Genomic DNA, 15,944 nt, shown 5'->3' with positions numbered 1-15,944 from the left:
TAGGATATTACTCAAACACCTGATTGACCTGCCAATGCACTGTTTTGATAAAATTCCTTATTTTATCTGAATACCTGTATCTGACAGCCAGATTCTGCAGAGCCTTCAAAAAGGCAGCATGCTCTATATCTTCCCTGAAGTCATAGAGGAATTTGATAACCCTCTATCCACAGATTCATTTCTGTACAGATGTTTTGTTCTTTGAGTTGTGTACTGAAAAGAAGTCTCTTCATCACCAAAGGCAGAATATGATACATGCTTGTTTATTTATTAGAATAGTCATGAATTTAGGGTTTTCCTCAAAAGCTACAACAATGAAATAACAGCACAACACTTAGATATGTTCAAATATTTAAGAGAGCTTGTAAAGAAGTTTGCCAGCAAAGGTGCAGTTTTAATTAGATGCAAGAACAAGAATGGGCAGAGCAGTTTCAGCTACAGATACCATTTCCTAGGGCTGGTCCAGAGAAGACTGTGAAATCCACAGTTGTCAAAACCTTTAAATTCTGGAAAAGCTGTCTGGAAGAGACAGGGCAAGGCAGGTAAGGAATTTATTGCTCTCTGTTGGGAAGCTCAGATGTTTTTGTGCTGACTGAGCAGACCTTCCAGAAAAGGAAATTCCCTCCTGGTAACATGAGCCTTGCATCAGACTCCCTCATTCATTTACAAGAAAATCTCCTGCTTCTCTTTTCCCAGCCCCACCACTTGCATAATGCCCAGTTCTAGTCACAAGGCTAACAACAGCCACCCACCACAGAGGACTGAGCTCTGTCCCCTGAGGGGGTAGGGAGCCATAAGGATGTGAGATACTACTACATAACATCATATGTTGCATTTTGGGAGGCCAGAAGTGTATCTCAGCAAAGGCTTTGAGATTTTTTCAGACCAGCCATAGCTCTGTGATTGCTATGAGTGTACATGGGGGGAAATAAAAGTGTATATCTCAAACACATCAGCAAATTAAAAAGATACAGTTCCCACTCTCCAGCATCAGCCAGGGGAGAAAGACAAAACATGTCTGAGACAAGAGAAAGTACATCCTCTGTCCTCTGGTGATACCATATCTCCTTTCTTCAAGCCACTTTGGTAAGCTTGATGTCCCCTGAGATCCGCAAAGCTTTCACCAAGTTCAGAGGCTGAATACGGTGAGTGAAGTCACAGAGCTGCCGTCCATCAAGCAAGACTCGTATTTGCTGGTGTTCACATAAGAGCTCCATCTGCAGTGGAAAAGGACAGGGAAGGGTGTTAGAGATCAGCAGCAAGGCTGATTTCAACAGCATAGACTTAGAGCTAAATGTAATGGAGATAACAGAGCACAAAGTCTACCAGTACTTCTGAAATGCCCCTAATAAATAACCTACCCTCTTCTGAGATGACACTGCAAAGCTTCAGTGGATACTCTCACTATGATTAGGGAAAGGGATGCATCTTTCCCATCAGGGCTTGAACTGTTGCTGTCTGCATCATACTGGACTAATTAACCTGGCAATGGCTGTTTGTAGTCATATACATAGCCTTCAGCTTTTCTCCCCGCCTTTTCTCTGTCCTATTCATAGTACCTGAAAAATTACCTTGAACGTGTCACCTGCTGTAAATGGGAAGTAGGGAATAGTCTTTTCTTCTCTTCCCCATTTCCCAGCAATTCGTGCATTTCGGGTGATGGATTTTTCACTGAAGTTAACTGTAAATAACAGCCCAACATCTTTGTTGGCATCCACTGGATCACAGAGCAGAGTCACTGAAAAGCTGAAAAAAAGTCTATTAAATGACTGGAACTTTCAGAAATGTGAAAGGATATGGTGAACATAGCAGATGCTTATAGAGACTAGAGATAGCTGTTGGTTTCATGTCAGACTGAAACACAGGACTTTTACTGGCTTAGAAGCTGAGAAAGGGATGAGACCTGGCTGGTCCTTGTTTCCTGCCCCAGTGTCCAGTAGAATGCTAGTTATTTCTGATGTTGCTTTCCCTCTCTGATTGTTGAAGTCAAACCCTTCAACATGTACTCATTTGTGTCCTAAAAATGGTTATGGCATTCACCAGTGGAAGCAGTGGAGTGGACAGCCATAGATGCAAAAAAGTGTAATGATGAGCGTAGTTGATGTTTTCCAGATAAAAGACAGCAATGAACCTCTACCTCCTGTGCCAAACCCGGTTTTTAAATGGTGTTGATTCTAACCCCCCACGGACAACCAAGACTCAGGCTGAGAATTGCACCTCTTCCTGGAGGAGAAATGCAACTTCTGTATTCCCTCCCGCTCACATGAGATAAGGGCAAGGAGTAGAAAATCTTGTCAGGGCAGTCAGAAAGGCCGAACAGTGAACTCCTCCCTGACCTTTCAATCTTCGTCTGAGTGCAGGAAAATTAAATATAGCCATAAATTATTAATATGTTTGACTTTCTTCCTTCAAAGAACACATACCTCCAAGAAAGTGTCTGAACTTAGAAGACAGGTAGGAGTATGTATAGCAGGGTGAAGCCCCCAGCAGTCCCTTCACCTACCTCTTGGGTTTGGACTGTACCATGCCTATGATTGTGAGTTTCATGGTTGGTCTCAGGCCACCTTTAATTTCACCAACATACTGCTCCACCTGCAGGGAACAGTGAAAATGGCTGCAGTGGGTCATGTGTGAGTAAACCAGCTTTAACAGCTGCTTTGATCACCTGATATAACTTGGGTTTATTTTTATATATACAAAAGAACTTATAAGTATTTCCAGCTAAAAGTACTTCTTGCAGTCTAATGACACAATAAATCTGGTAACAGCACTCCAGCTGCTCTGGTCACAGCAGATGAGAAGCTTTATGGCAGCATGATGTGTGGCGTAGACTCTGCTTTAATCTACTTTCTCCGGTCACCTCAAATTTGCTAATGTTTTGGTGGGCTAACTTGGCACCATCAGGCTTCACACCAGGCCAGGCAGCCTCTGTCCTCCACTGTAAAAGCAGCATAGATGCTGCCCTGCCACTGCATGTTGACCACATCCTCACAGGCAATCCCAGTCCTTTTGTGACAGTGGCTTTGAAATGGCATACTTCTTCAGGGACAAAAAATTACTTTTTGATGGATCTGCTTTTGGCCTATTCACAGAGACCTGTAGTTGCAAGCTGCACCCAAAGATCTGAGCTACATTTGCTTTTTCCAAGCAATTCTCTAACAGCTTTGATGGTCAGTGGAGGAACTAATACAGGCCATAGCTGACACGGAAATATTAAAGAGAGAGACCTTGGAAGCAATTGATAGGGATGTTTTGAGGCTTCATTCTCAGAAATGGCTTTAAAAGGTCAATGTCAGAATACTACGCTGCAGCATGTAATCACTCCCTGTGCAGATTCACTTAGAAAGAAGCTGCTACAAAACACTAAATGTTATTAGCAACTTGCATAACACTGATAATATTCCAAGGCAATGCACAACAGACACTGTTTGAGATAAAAAGAGCTTGATCATTCCAGTGTTCCAAGGTGAAAATTCAGACAGGTTTGCTAGAAGACCTATACAATATATGCACACAAATTCAAAGATAAAAAATGTTTTGCCTGTACCTCATTTCCTAATTTTATTATACTAGTTGCATCTTCTCCTAAGATGACCTTATACAATTTATTTTCCCACTTTGACATTCACATCCAGCTACCTTTAGAGCTTCACAGATATATTAATAAACTTCTAATTCCTAATAAGGTCAATATTGGGTGAATAATTTTGAAATATGCCTTCAAAAATGACAGCAGTACTACTAATTGTTAATGATGTAAATTTACTCTTGCAGGAGTGTACAGGTGACTCCAGCAAATATGTTTTGAACATATTTTTGTAACAAAAGAAATGCATCAAGCACTTGATATGTCTTACATAAGGAAACTGCTTGTCAAGTAAAAAATATGACTGTAGGGAGATATTTTAAATTGGATAAAGCAATTAGAAAGTGGGTAATAAGCATTAAATATCTCAGGATAAATGAAGTTCATGTTCATAGAGGTCTCATGTGCCACTAAAGCTTCTTCCTTCTTACCTAGAGACAAGATATAAAATATTATCCCAAACTGAAAGTGCACATTGAGAAATGGTTTGTGCAGAGGTGCACCACAGTAAGTACCATCACTAAAGGCACACAGTATCAGAACTAAATAGAACAAATGACGACCACATGGTCTCAACAGTTACAGCTCATCCAGTGTGGCTGGAGAAAATTCAGAGGTGTGACTGCCCACACCCCATTTATCTGGGGACACCTAGTTAACCGTACAGGTGAGAAATACTCAGGAAGCTGTAGGAAGTAATAGTAGAAACCCCTGCAAGCTTGTCGCAGAGTTTATTGGTGGGTCCCAGCGTATGCACATGGGCACAGCTCCCATCCCGTATTTTCCATTCCGGAGCCCTGGGGACTGACTAGGTCACTTACTTTGGCACACCTCTCCTCTGTCATCACCGCTCTCCCTCTTACACTTGCCTCGCCGCTGCAGCCCCCGGAGGAGTTTTTGTTTTGTGCGTCAGGACAAAAGCAAACAAAAAGCCCGGAATAAAAGGAGGATGTTGAGGGGGGTCTTATCTCTGCCAAACAGTGGCTGGACACCACCCAGCCCCGCAGCTGAGTCACGGCCCTCAGCACCTCGTCCCTTGCGGGGCAAGCTGACAAATAACGCGCTGGGAGGGCAGGGGACGCTCCCGATGAGCTGTGCCTGGAGCTGTGCCTACACATTTCTATACAAGTGTTGAAAATTCACAGTGTGCCTAACATACTCCTAAGATACTCTCTACTACATACGCATACACTTGTGTATATAATACATACAAACTCCACGCCATTTATTTGATACCAATTCTCTCCTCTCTCAAATGCCTAACTATATACTAGATCTATATCTATTTAAATATATTTATATATCATTTACAGCCTTATATACACACCTACATGTAGGTCTGTACACCCTATATATGCACCTATATGTACTGTAAACACTATAGATGTATATATATATATATATATTTTTTTTTTTTGTATAAATGCTTAGGGGTGAATATATGTATGTATATGTGTACCAGAGTGAAGTTATACAGGGTTATACAGCTATACAGGGGGTACATATATTCCCACACACATACGTACCGCTGTACGTGCACCTCTGGGGGGTGTATGTAGGTGTAATTTACGTCTTTACACGCACCCACAGCCGACCGCGGCAGAGGCCAGCCCCACCGCTCCGCCTGAGCCGCCCCTTCCCTCTCACGGACCCCGCGTCCGCGCAGGGGGCGGAGCTTCTGGCGGGAGCCAATCAGAGCCTCGCGAGGCACGAACGAGGGGAGGGGCTGGCACGTGGGGGCGGGAGCTGGCGTGGTCAAGGGGGCGGGGCTTGAGCTGCCCGCGCTCCCGCAGTGGCGTCGGGCGCCCCAAACAAACATGGCGGTTATTTACATGTCGCCCCGGCTCGGCCAATGGGCGGGCGCCTTGCCGCGTGCCCGGCCGGCGGCGCGGTCAGCTGAGGCGGCGCCCAAGATGGCGGCGGCGCGGGGCGGCGGTGCCGGGGCGGTGCCGGAGAGCCCAGCGCCGCCGGGGCTGCGCCCTGCCCCGCCAGGGAGCGCGGCATCGCCTTCGCGTGTGTCACCCCGTCCCGGGGCATCCCCACGTCCTGGGAAGATGTATTCTTTTGGGAACGAAGAAGCGGACTCTCTGGAGCGTCTCTTCGGGTTTTTCTGTGAGTGCGTACGGCGTGGGCACTGGGAGCTTGCACAGGCCTGCGTGCCCCAGCTGAGCCAGTGGCACGGGGACGGCCCCGGGAAGGTGGAGGCAATTCTTCAGGCTCTGGTAGCTTGTCCCGTGGGGGTAAGGTAAGTAAGGTACTGCTCTGGTTCCGTAGACTTGAATGTTCAGTGGGGAGGAGCAATTAGCTTAGCGTCGGCTGTGGGAGATAGGTAGAATCAGGGAGGTAGCATGTCAGTGCTGAGGTGTCTTGTGATGCTGTTGTCTGAACTTTTGATGTCTTATCACTGACCAAGAACGTAGCAGGCTGCCCATCCCACCGGGAAAACGAGTTGTGTTCATGGTGATTGATACAAGCCTAAAACTACTTGGAAGCATTTCAGAACTGATTTGGTTAGATTTTAGTGAAGGAAAAGGACCATCTCTTGAAATTGCGTTTCTTTGACGCTGAGATTCAGTTAATTTAGAAATGGAACCACCAAGATCAGCAGTGTAGTTATCTAAAATGTTATCTTGTTTCTAACCCTTGAAAAATCTCTTAATTTCTAAAACTGCAATCTAAAAAGTTTAAATTATGCCGTTGATTTCTTGATTCTCTCTCACAGTATTTTGGAATGGCATCGGTTTTACTCAATCCCAGCTACTTTTTATCTCTTTTTTATTTTTCAGTTAGGCGTATCTGAAGGGTGACTTTTTAGCACTTCAGGGAACATTCGTATTCCCCCTGTCTAATCAGATAATTGTTCACTTTGAAGTTCGTGTAACATTTCAGTAAAGGTGCTAAGAAACAATTTACACTGACAGCACCTGAAGGAGTCTGGAGCAAGGTGTGCTCATAGCTAGATGAATATTGCTAACAGGCATGTGAGACATAAGAATTTTCAATATTTTGATCTTTATTACCTGGGCTATCACATTTAAAGGCTTTAGTTAGCAGTGCTGAGATTTTTAAAGGACAGGAAACTGTATTGTTCTTTCTCATTTTCCTAGTCCCTCTGACAGTACTGAATATGTTCCTGACTGTGTAGGCTTTGGGATGTTGAAGTACTGGAGCGCCTGAAATGCTGATGGAAATTAGAAGGATTCTTTGTTTAATTAGTCATTGCTTCTCTTTTGATTTGGATATAGAGCTGCATTTGGGCTGCTATGACCTAAAACTTAGTTTCATTTTTTTGGTAAAAATAGGCAAAACAGGAAATAGCAGTGTTTAGCAAGTGGTCACATTTCAACAAAATCTACTGAAATGCTCAAAGAGGGCTATACAGACTGAACTTTGGACCAGAACTAGATTTCTTTGTTTTGAGGAACTGTGCCAGGAGTGTGTGGCCAATCTAAAAGCAGTTATTTGCACAGCATAAATAACTGTACTGATGTGCAAAAACACCAGTATTCTGGTTTCTTTGCATTTTTTTCCTTTGGACACTTATTTGTCTTTGTATCTTACTCAAAGAAATAGAAAATCAGAATGATCTCTGACAATGTGTTCCTGGATCTTGGCAATGGAGACAATCTTGTATAATCCACTGTATATGCTTCTTGCTTTTGTAGACGGGGACAGAACTCTAGCCCAGGGAGATCTGCATGGCTTTGGCTTCTTGTGCTGGAAAAATGGCTTGCCAGAAATCAGGTACAGAAACATCCTGATGACTTCCAAATGCACTTTATAACTCTGACTTCCAAGTGCAGAATGTCTCCCTAGTTGCTTATTTAATTGTAGGCTTTCCCATGTTTCATGGAATGAAGTTCTCAAGGTATCTCGAGACATGCACTAATTTTGCATTTAACAAATTTATCACGAAAGAACTGTAATATTCATACTGAAGAGAAAAACTAGGTTGTTTTTTTTTAATATACTAGAAGTTAACATTTTAGCTTTTCACATTCATACACATGAAAATCATGAGTGTATCAACTTCTGCATTTGTGTAGTACCTCTCTTACATTAAAGATTAAATAGCTCAGGCATCAGACAATTATTTATAAGCTTTAGATGGTGAGGGATGTGCATACTTCTTTTTAAAAGTCATTTATCCTTGGCACTAATTAGACTTGCATTTTTTCTTTTTATTCTGAGGAATTGATGGTTTTGTGATTCTTGACGAGGTCTCTGTTTACAAATGTATAGATAAATAAAATCAATTGGTGTGAGAGCAAAACCTGACTGAAACAGCCTTTAACTGAGGATTAGGTTACTGCAAAGAGATATTTCAGTCTGCCTCAAAGTGTTAATGAAATACCTATGATTATGTTTATATGCTAATGTAAAGAAAAGTTTTATTGACTAAGGTATTTCCCATTCTTATATGGTTTCAGAAAACTGTTCCAGTTGCTCTTCAGAGAGAAACTGAATTTTTGTTGTTCTTGGAAGAATTACAGAAAGATGTCTCTGAGGAAGTTCTAAAGGTGAGCTACTTCTAGGCCCTATTTCTTCTTTTTCTGCAGTATGCCCAGCTTCATCAGATCGAAGTTAATGCTTCCTGCTAACTGCCCGAGATGTTAATGTGTTATTAATCTTCTAGGCAACTGAGAGAGTGTAATTCAGATCCCTTTGTGAAGTTAATCCAATGTGCCTGCAAGTGATTTCTGTGACTAGAGTGGAGGCTGCAGGCAGGCCAGGAACAGGTTTTTCTACATGCCGTTTTTAACACACATCAGTCCTGACTGCAGCTGCTTGCCACAGTCTTCAATCCATAGACACCTTTAATAATCATAAACCTGCAACCCACAGTGAGCCAAAATAAACTATAGTCAGTAAGCACATTTTAAAAGTATTCTTTTTCTTTCTTCAGAGATCTTAATTTTCATCTCCTATGCACCCCTTTTCCCCCTTTCTTGAAGTTTTTGGATGCTCTACTATTACTGGTGACATTGCCTAGGGATTGGTATGACGTCTGTTCTGAGGTTCAGGATCCGTTTTCCATAATTAATTAAAAATTGCAGGCTGATTTATTTGAGAAGTATGTGGAAATATGCAAAGATGGATTTATATCAAAAGCAAGTACAGAGCAGAATATCAGGAAAGTTACTAACTGTAGAGCTATCCTAATTTGATGTTACTTACAGCAGGTTCAGGTCTGACATGGTGTGTGAAATGTCATAAGATGTTGCTTCTGGTCCTATAGATTCTAACTCCTTAAAGATGCCCTTTTTTGGTTTGTCTGTTTTTTAAGAGGAAAATGGAAACTTATTATATTCAGGGCTATTTCAGCTTAGAAAAAGCTTCTCAGTATTTCACTAAGGATATAGAATTAGCAATTACAGGATGAAAACAAGCAAGGTGAACTTGAATGTTGATTAAAATAAATCTGCTTGAAGTTTGTTAATGAATAATGAAGTCTATGAATGTTACTGTCTCACCTCCAAGGTCATGAATGATTCTACCATTGTCCACACTGTCCACTAGTGTTGCACAGAAATATGAGATTCAACAGTCTCATATCTTTATCACAATTTCTGTCAGAGACATGCTGGTAGGTAGAGTTACATTTTGATCCAGCAAATAATATTTCTTAAAAAGGGTATTGTGGACTTCGTTTCTGTTCTCATTCTTTGTGCACACCAACCACCTCTCCTCTATGCAATTTGTGAGGTGTCTCTTTGAGCCAAGGGCAGCATTCACATAATTCCAGGACTGCCAAAAGTGCTGCTTGAGTGCTGTTCAACTGGCTTGTCCCTCACCTTCTCAGCTCTTATTGGGTGGGCTAATTGGGATTTTTTGTTTGTTTATTTTCCCCTTCCCAGTTTTGAAATTGTAGTTTTGCTTCTGATAGGTAGGAAATTATTGCTGCTTAAGTAAAGTCTGTGAGATGGCTTCTGAGTCTGTTGACCTGTTTTAATCAGATTTGAAAAATTGATGAGGATGATATAGTAGATAGATGGTACAAATCTGGAAAAGTAGGATGAAAAGAATCCCCACTAATCATTATGCTCTTAGTGACTTATGAAGATGCAGTTACATTAAGATATTGCTTAGAGGTGGGATATGGTGGTGCTTCAGCCATCCCATAGGGACTGCTATGGTTCGTCGCTTGTTCATTGTCCTTATAGTGTACTTGTGTTTTACAGGATTCTTTGTATTTTGTTACATATTCAGGCATATTCACTCTTCTAGGAAAGATATTGGACAAGGCAGACCATTATTAATGTATTTCTTAGGTAGTATGGTGTTTCCAAATAGATTTATCTGCTTGCTTTCAAGTTTCTTCTATTTTTTTAAGCAATTCATTTAATATATTAAGGTAGTCTAAAAGGCTTACTCTTTTATTATTTCCTTCCCAGGAACTGTTTGAAGCATTTGAGTGCGTGCAGAACAAGCACATCACAGACAGCCAAAGAAGAGATGACTGTTCTCACAAATTCAGTTTGGATGTTGTTTCAGCTCTCCGGAAGCTTTTGCTGCGGGCTCCCCAGAGGGCAAAAGCCCTGCTGGAGTTCTTCCAGGGGGAACAAGGCCCACATAGCTCCTCACTCCTGCAGTATCGCTCTCTACAAAACATCTTTGTTGAGTTTCTTTGTGACTCCTTGAAATCTCTGCAGAGGCTTCAGAGCAGTCCTGAGCTTTCAGCTGAACTAAATCAAAGAGAGCTAGTAGATACAATTTATGCTGCTCTCAGTATAGTGACTTTTGAGGTGGAGCATCAAGCAGATGAAATGAAGCAGTTATTCAGGGAGCTCTTGGATGTATGCTGGGCTGAGGGGAGCCCACTGAGGGAAGAGAAGCTACTAAACTGTATGCTGAGGAAACAAAGCCATGGCCTGCTAAGCCTCTATAGCAGTGTTCTCACAGAAAGAACAAGAGAAAAGTTTTTGTTGTCAAAAGCAATACAAAAAGGTTTGTTTCACTTTTTTTGCTTGGTGTTAGTCTCCTGTTTAACAAAACCATTAAGGCATTAAACAGACAAGTAGTCAAGAAGTCAAGCAGTGTTCTTGCTAAGGTGCTTTAACAAGCCATGGAGTCTTTCGAAAGACGATGCTAAAATGATCCTTAAAGCAAGTAATTGGCATAGGAACACTGGATCACTCCCCTACATTTTTGCAGTCTATGCTGTTTTTTGTGATCACTTCCTTTACCACCCTTGCTGTGTTCTGTTTTAATCTGCTCTGCATTTCTCTTGATGAAAATCTTGCTTATAACTAGAAGTTTGATACTTGATATATGTGTACAGTTTTTATTTGTTCACCTCCAATTCAGGGTCGTCTGTGTTGGACTATGTTCCATTTCTGGCCAGTAACAGTTCAATCACCTCAGGAATCCCAAAATGTTCAATTAATAGCAATTATGCTTCTCTCAAAGGCACCCCTCTCTACTGGAAGATAATCTTGTTGTGATGTTTTCAGGTTCATCTGCATCTGAGCAGCTGGATACAGAGCGAACTGTGATGAGTTTGTTCTCAGATCCCAAAGAAGCTCCTTCGTGGAAGACAGCCTATTTCTACTTCTTGAGCAGCAGCAGGCACTTTCTGGAACAGATTCTGGTACAGCCATAAAGTCATTAACAGGGAAACCCAATGGAGGCTAAAGTCAGTCCCTGTGTTGAACGTATCTTGGTGGTGCACAGAAGCATTTTGTATTCAAATAGTGTTTGCCAGGGGTGATGACTAACAGGAACAAGGAGGTAATGGTGATAACCCCGCTACTTGCAGCAGTGCAATGAACTGCTGGTGAGATTTTTAGAAAAGCTCATCTGCATGCAGATTGAAGATTAAATCTTCAGGGTTTAAGAAGTCTCATTTTCAGCTTGTAGTTTTGTTTGAGGCACCGTTTACCTCATGACCTTGAACTTGTTGCTTTCTGATGCTGGTAGACTTGGGGCAATGAGACCAGTTTGCATGGTAAAATTTATGGTGAAAATAGTCTGTTATGAATTAATTGATTTTTATGTATTTACATAGAAGAAATAGAATACAGGCACGTGGTCACTTTTAAAGTGTGGTTTTAAGATTGAACATATTTCAACTCTTGTGTAATGTGCTTGCAGAGGTCTTTTACATGTTGCCCTTGGCAGAGACATAATCAATAGAAGGAGTGCAAAGATAATGTAAAGTGGAATTTGAGTTGACTCTATAATAAGCATTTGAAATGGTGTTTTTTTCCTAAAGGCATCTTTACTGATGAGTATACTGATGGCTTGGACAATATAAGTTTAGGGAAGATCTGGGTGCAGAACTTCACTATTTTATTGAAGCTAATATTGAAATGGATACTTGCTTACATAGTCTACCAGGCACTATGGGTCTCCACATTTTGGAAAAATGAATACTTCTTCCTTTTATTTTCTAGGTGACTGCATTAGCTTTACTAAAAAGAGAAGACTACTCGGGCCTGAAGAGCTTGTTGAGGAGAGAATTCAACCCCCTTAGCCGCCTCTTGGTGTTGTTAGGATGGACTCATTGTCAAAGCTTGGAATCGGCAAAAGCTTTGCTATGGAGTCTACACAAAACTCAGGTAAATCAGCAGAAAGCAAGTGGCAGTGTCCCAGTCTGAGTCTAGATAATGCAGTTTGTTTGTAAAAACAAGTGAAACCAGGGAGTTTTCAGTGAGAAGGTCAGTCTTCCTCAAAATGGAATAAAAAAGTTAAGGTATTACCGTCGTACGTAGGTAACATTATGGGACACTTGCCTTGCTTCCTATTCCTTGGCTGTGAAGGGAGTATGACTGCGAAGGAACCTCTGAAAGTTTCTCTTGTATAAACTCATTAACAACCTCTGCTGTTAACATCAGAGAAAAGACAGCAATGGTTGTTGATTAGTTTTGAAAGAGCTGGGGCATCTTTCTTTCATGTAATTTCCTCCAGTGAATCATTCCTGGGTAGTGACTAATTCATGCCTGGGTTCGACAACCACGTAGCTTGAAAATTCCCCATACTCATTCTCAAAGCGAAATTATAAATGACAAGAGCTGTGAGCTCCTGTGACAAGATCCACCTTGTTTGGGGACAGTCTTCATCTGTGCAAAAGAGACAGGATTCCAGCTCTGAAGGTGTAGTTGCACTTCAGATGATGCCTGCTGGCTGGCTTAGATGTGAGAGGTGGAGAGACAAACCTTGTACTGCTGGGTCGTAAGTGTAGACCTAAACTGGTAATGCCTTAAGGGAATTACTATCTGTTGGTAATACACCAAAAGTCTGTTCAGTAGCTTCTGCAAAGTTAAACTTGTAGATCTGATTTTAGCAGGGAGTCATCTGTAGTAGAAAAGCACATGGGACAGGAGAATAACCATCTGCTACCCAGTATGTCATCTTTTGAATATGTGATTAGTTCTAGAGATTAGCCTTGGACTGTTACTAGGAAGCATTAATTTGCATTTTATAAGCTACTCTTGAAAGGGGATTTAGCCAACTTTCCATGGTCTGTAGATGTGTCAAGTGGAGGCTGACTGACTTTTATGTTCTGTTAGAATAGCCCTCCTTTGCTGGCTTTGTAATAAATCTTTTTTTCTGTATTTGAAATTATTATCCAGATAAGGAAGTCTTGCAAACATGCATGTGTGACACAGGCTTGGTTCTGCTGTCTGGCTGGAGGCTTTGTTGTAATGAGATTGTTTTATTTATCTTTCCATTTAGGATCTGTGCAATGATTCAATATTGAAAGATTTTTGTGATGGGCTGTGGGCTCATGTGGAAGTTCTTGAATGGTGCATGCAGCAAAACAGGTAAAATGAGCAGAAGGACTTTTTTTCCAAAATATGTTTCCAAATCTACCTGTTAAGTCAGCTTATGCATGCAAATAGAGAAGGTATTTTCTTGGCTAATCATCTAATAGTGACTCTGTATACAAGCTCTTGAAGTTACTCATAGGCTACAGTTAAGCTCTTTGTTTGGTAGTAGTTTGGTTCAGTCAGAATTTGAGTGGGAGTTAGATCTTTAAACATGGCTGAGACTTAAATCTGTGCCACCTCTTTGTTCTCTCTTGCAGTATTACTGTCCCAAGGAAGGTTCTGTTGCAACACTTGCACAGTCTGGATTGCCACACTGCGGTATATTCTCTGCATCATCTCACCAATCTTCTGGCTCTGAATGAAGATGATGTTATTGAGCTTCTTCAAAAAGTTCCTGCTAGAGACCAGCAGATGCAGGGTAAATGTGTAGGCTTGTGAGAACACAGAAAACTGACAATCTGTTGAGTATGTATGTTCAGTACTTCTGCCAGGATTTGTTCTCTTGACCTGCTTCTGTGATTGTGTAAGATACCAGTTACCAGCTGTTTTGTGAAAGAAATCTAGGGAGCATGTGGAAATTATTTTAGAAACCTTTTGGGGAGTAAATTGTCTTTCAAGAAGGAGTTGTGAGATCTCTTTGATCTCACAAGGACAGATCTCTGAAAGAGCTTTTTTAAGATGGTAGCAGGACTTTGCACATGCTCGTGATATATGCTGCTCATTGTAACTTCTGTACTACGTAATACCTTTCATTTGAAAAGGAGGTGTATGGTTTGTAATTCAGTGCACTTTAATTGAAAATCAAAGAGCAAAACCAGATGAAACTGACAGTATCTTGCACTACAGCATCTTCATTTTTGAAAGAGATAAAAAGTGGTTTTTTTCTATTGTAATATTAACTGTTACCAAATTTAAATTTAGTATTTAAATCAGTAAGACTCAGCTACAGCTTGTTTTTACATCATTCCTGCCTCACTTCTCTCATCTTCACATGTTCCAGTTGGGTGCCTAAAATACCTGCAACTACTAAACATATCAGATCACTTAAAAGTGACTCTCTTTGGACACTCTGTTGACTGCAGCCTGTGTCCAGGTTCAGCTCTGCAATTTTAAAGCTGTTTTCTGATAGGGCTTCTTAATAATGACACAGAAGCTCTGTTTTCCTGTGTGTACTAGAACCTAAAAAGCCACAATATTTATTTTCTAAATGGTTCTTTTATGTTGGTGAATTTGGACATGTGTAATTTCAACCTGAGTTGATTGGAGAGCTCTCAGTGATGGATCTTGCACAGGTTTTTCCAGATTACCTAATGAGAAGCAGATTTCTCTTCTTCTGTATCATGCTGTTGTGATGTTTGTTTCTATTCCTACTTCTTACAGGTTTTGATGTTAAAATTGTCATGACACTTGTCTTGAATAATCTTCAAGATACAGGAATTGAGTCTGCAATTCCTCTATGTAAACTCTATATAGATTCTTATTTTCCTGATTTCTGAAATTGTTTTGTTTTTGCTGGTGTTGTGGGTTTTTTTAATCAGTTATTACATTTTAACTATTTTCTGCTTAAAGTCTGTCAGAGCCTTTCAAAAACAGGAAGAGGCAGTCCCATCATGTCTTCTGGGAGCTGTATGACTAGCAAAAGAACTCTAGCTGTGGTTTCTCTTTTTCTTCATGCCACATTAATTAATGGAAAATAAGTCCTCCTTCTCTTTTCAATCCAGCAGTTATTGCAGAATTTAGATGATTCTAAAAACACAGCTTAATAGAATTTCCTTTAAAATAATCTATTTTGAGCTTTAAAGGGAAGAGAGGAGCCATAAACTTTTGTCAGATGTAGTAGTGTTAACACGCCTTTTCCTCCCATCACCCCGCATGCTTCCCCCATCTTCCCCTTCTTTTTAGTACAGATCTGTCAGCTGCAGTAGTGAAACCAGAGCAGTGGTACTGGTAAACAGTTGAGTTCAGGCTGTGCATAACAGTGGTTTTGATCAGTCATGGTAAGCAACAATTTTCTCATGAGTTCCAGTATTCAAGAAGAAGGTGTTAGTATTTCTGGCATAGGAAAAACTATACTATTATTTAAAGGATTGTTTTTCAGTATTTGTACAAGGAAAAGGATTGATTTAGGTACAAGTACCAACACAGACTCACTGCATCCAAGTTTTTCCAACAAAAGTGAAAAGTGTATTAAACTTACTTTTGATCACCAGTATCTGTCTTACAGGACAGACAGCTAACTCTTTCTCTTTTCTGGAGGATTATGCTTATCAAATCTCTGGCTTTACCTGCCTGCAGTCCTCTTAAGACAATGTAATGACAGCTATTTGGGTGTTTACACATTAGTGTAGAGCTTCTGGGCAACAGTAGAATTTCAGTGGCCATGTGAGTTCTGCAAATGATTCATACTTGGATGTCTCCTCAGTTCTGTCTGCTGTCTGCATTATATTTCCCATCACTATCACTGTTTGGAATGGCAGTGATAGGGAGTAGCTGTTTCCAACTGTTTCTGCTCCCAGTTGTTTTGCTTTGGCTGCTCTGTAGTTTTCAGAAGAGTTCAGACTAGTGTTTTCTTTGCAATTGTGCTC

At 40.9% G+C, this 15,944-nt stretch overlaps 2 protein-coding genes across 10 annotated transcripts in view; one reads left to right on the top strand and one right to left on the bottom strand.

Moving 5' to 3' along the window:
* Nucleotides 1-228: 228 nt before the first annotated feature.
* LOC131574800 (galectin-related protein A-like) lies at nucleotides 229-4,611 on the bottom strand. 2 transcript variants are annotated; one of them, XM_058829550.1, is made up of 5 exons: nucleotides 4,408-4,611; nucleotides 2,504-2,592; nucleotides 1,572-1,746; nucleotides 1,060-1,217; nucleotides 229-519 (listed from the first exon to the last, which is right to left on the bottom strand). In XM_058829550.1, exons 1-4 carry the CDS (start codon nucleotides 4,429-4,431, stop codon nucleotides 1,074-1,076), a joined length of 432 nt encoding a protein of 143 aa, XP_058685533.1. In that variant the 5' UTR covers nucleotides 4,432-4,611; the 3' UTR covers nucleotides 229-519; nucleotides 1,060-1,073. The 2 variants fall into 2 exon arrangements, with proteins under 2 accessions (XP_058685533.1, XP_058685532.1); XM_058829549.1 differs by having other exon boundaries at nucleotides 230-1,217; nucleotides 4,408-4,607.
* Nucleotides 4,612-5,494: 883 nt separating this feature from the next.
* The window catches only part of ZFYVE26 (zinc finger FYVE-type containing 26), a 46,649-nt gene continuing 36,199 nt past the window's right edge, over nucleotides 5,495-15,944 (top strand). For 7 of the 8 annotated variants that reach the window (XM_058859020.1, XM_058859035.1, XM_058859029.1 and 4 more), the window contains exons 1-8: nucleotides 5,495-5,831; nucleotides 7,252-7,330; nucleotides 8,017-8,106; nucleotides 9,982-10,534; nucleotides 11,041-11,177; nucleotides 11,983-12,147; nucleotides 13,265-13,353; nucleotides 13,617-13,777. In XM_058859020.1, coding sequence (XP_058715003.1) covers nucleotides 5,500-5,831; nucleotides 7,252-7,330; nucleotides 8,017-8,106; nucleotides 9,982-10,534; nucleotides 11,041-11,177; nucleotides 11,983-12,147; nucleotides 13,265-13,353; nucleotides 13,617-13,777 — 1,606 coding nt within the window. In that variant the 5' untranslated portion in view covers nucleotides 5,495-5,499. The other variant, XM_058859050.1, reaches the window with a different exon arrangement.

Source organism: Poecile atricapillus, chromosome 1, assembly GCF_030490865.1.
Source record: "Poecile atricapillus isolate bPoeAtr1 chromosome 1, bPoeAtr1.hap1, whole genome shotgun sequence".
Taxonomy (NCBI): domain Eukaryota; kingdom Metazoa; phylum Chordata; class Aves; order Passeriformes; family Paridae; genus Poecile; species Poecile atricapillus.
This window is presented reverse-complemented; position numbering and strand designations above follow the sequence as displayed.

What these genes read in the sequence shown, in the direction of transcription:
- LOC131574800 (XM_058829550.1), bottom strand. Translation starts at nt 4,431, where the DNA reads ATGACAGAGGAGAGGTGTGCCAAA. An exon ending in CAGAGGAGAGGTGTGCCAAA is followed by an intron (nt 2,593 to 4,407) that starts GTAAGTGACCTA and finishes TGTTCCCTGCAG; the next exon opens with GTGGAGCAGTATGTTGGTGA. An exon ending in CAGCAGGTGACACGTTCAAG is followed by an intron (nt 1,218 to 1,571) that starts GTAATTTTTCAG and finishes TTTCCACTGCAG; the next exon opens with ATGGAGCTCTTATGTGAACA.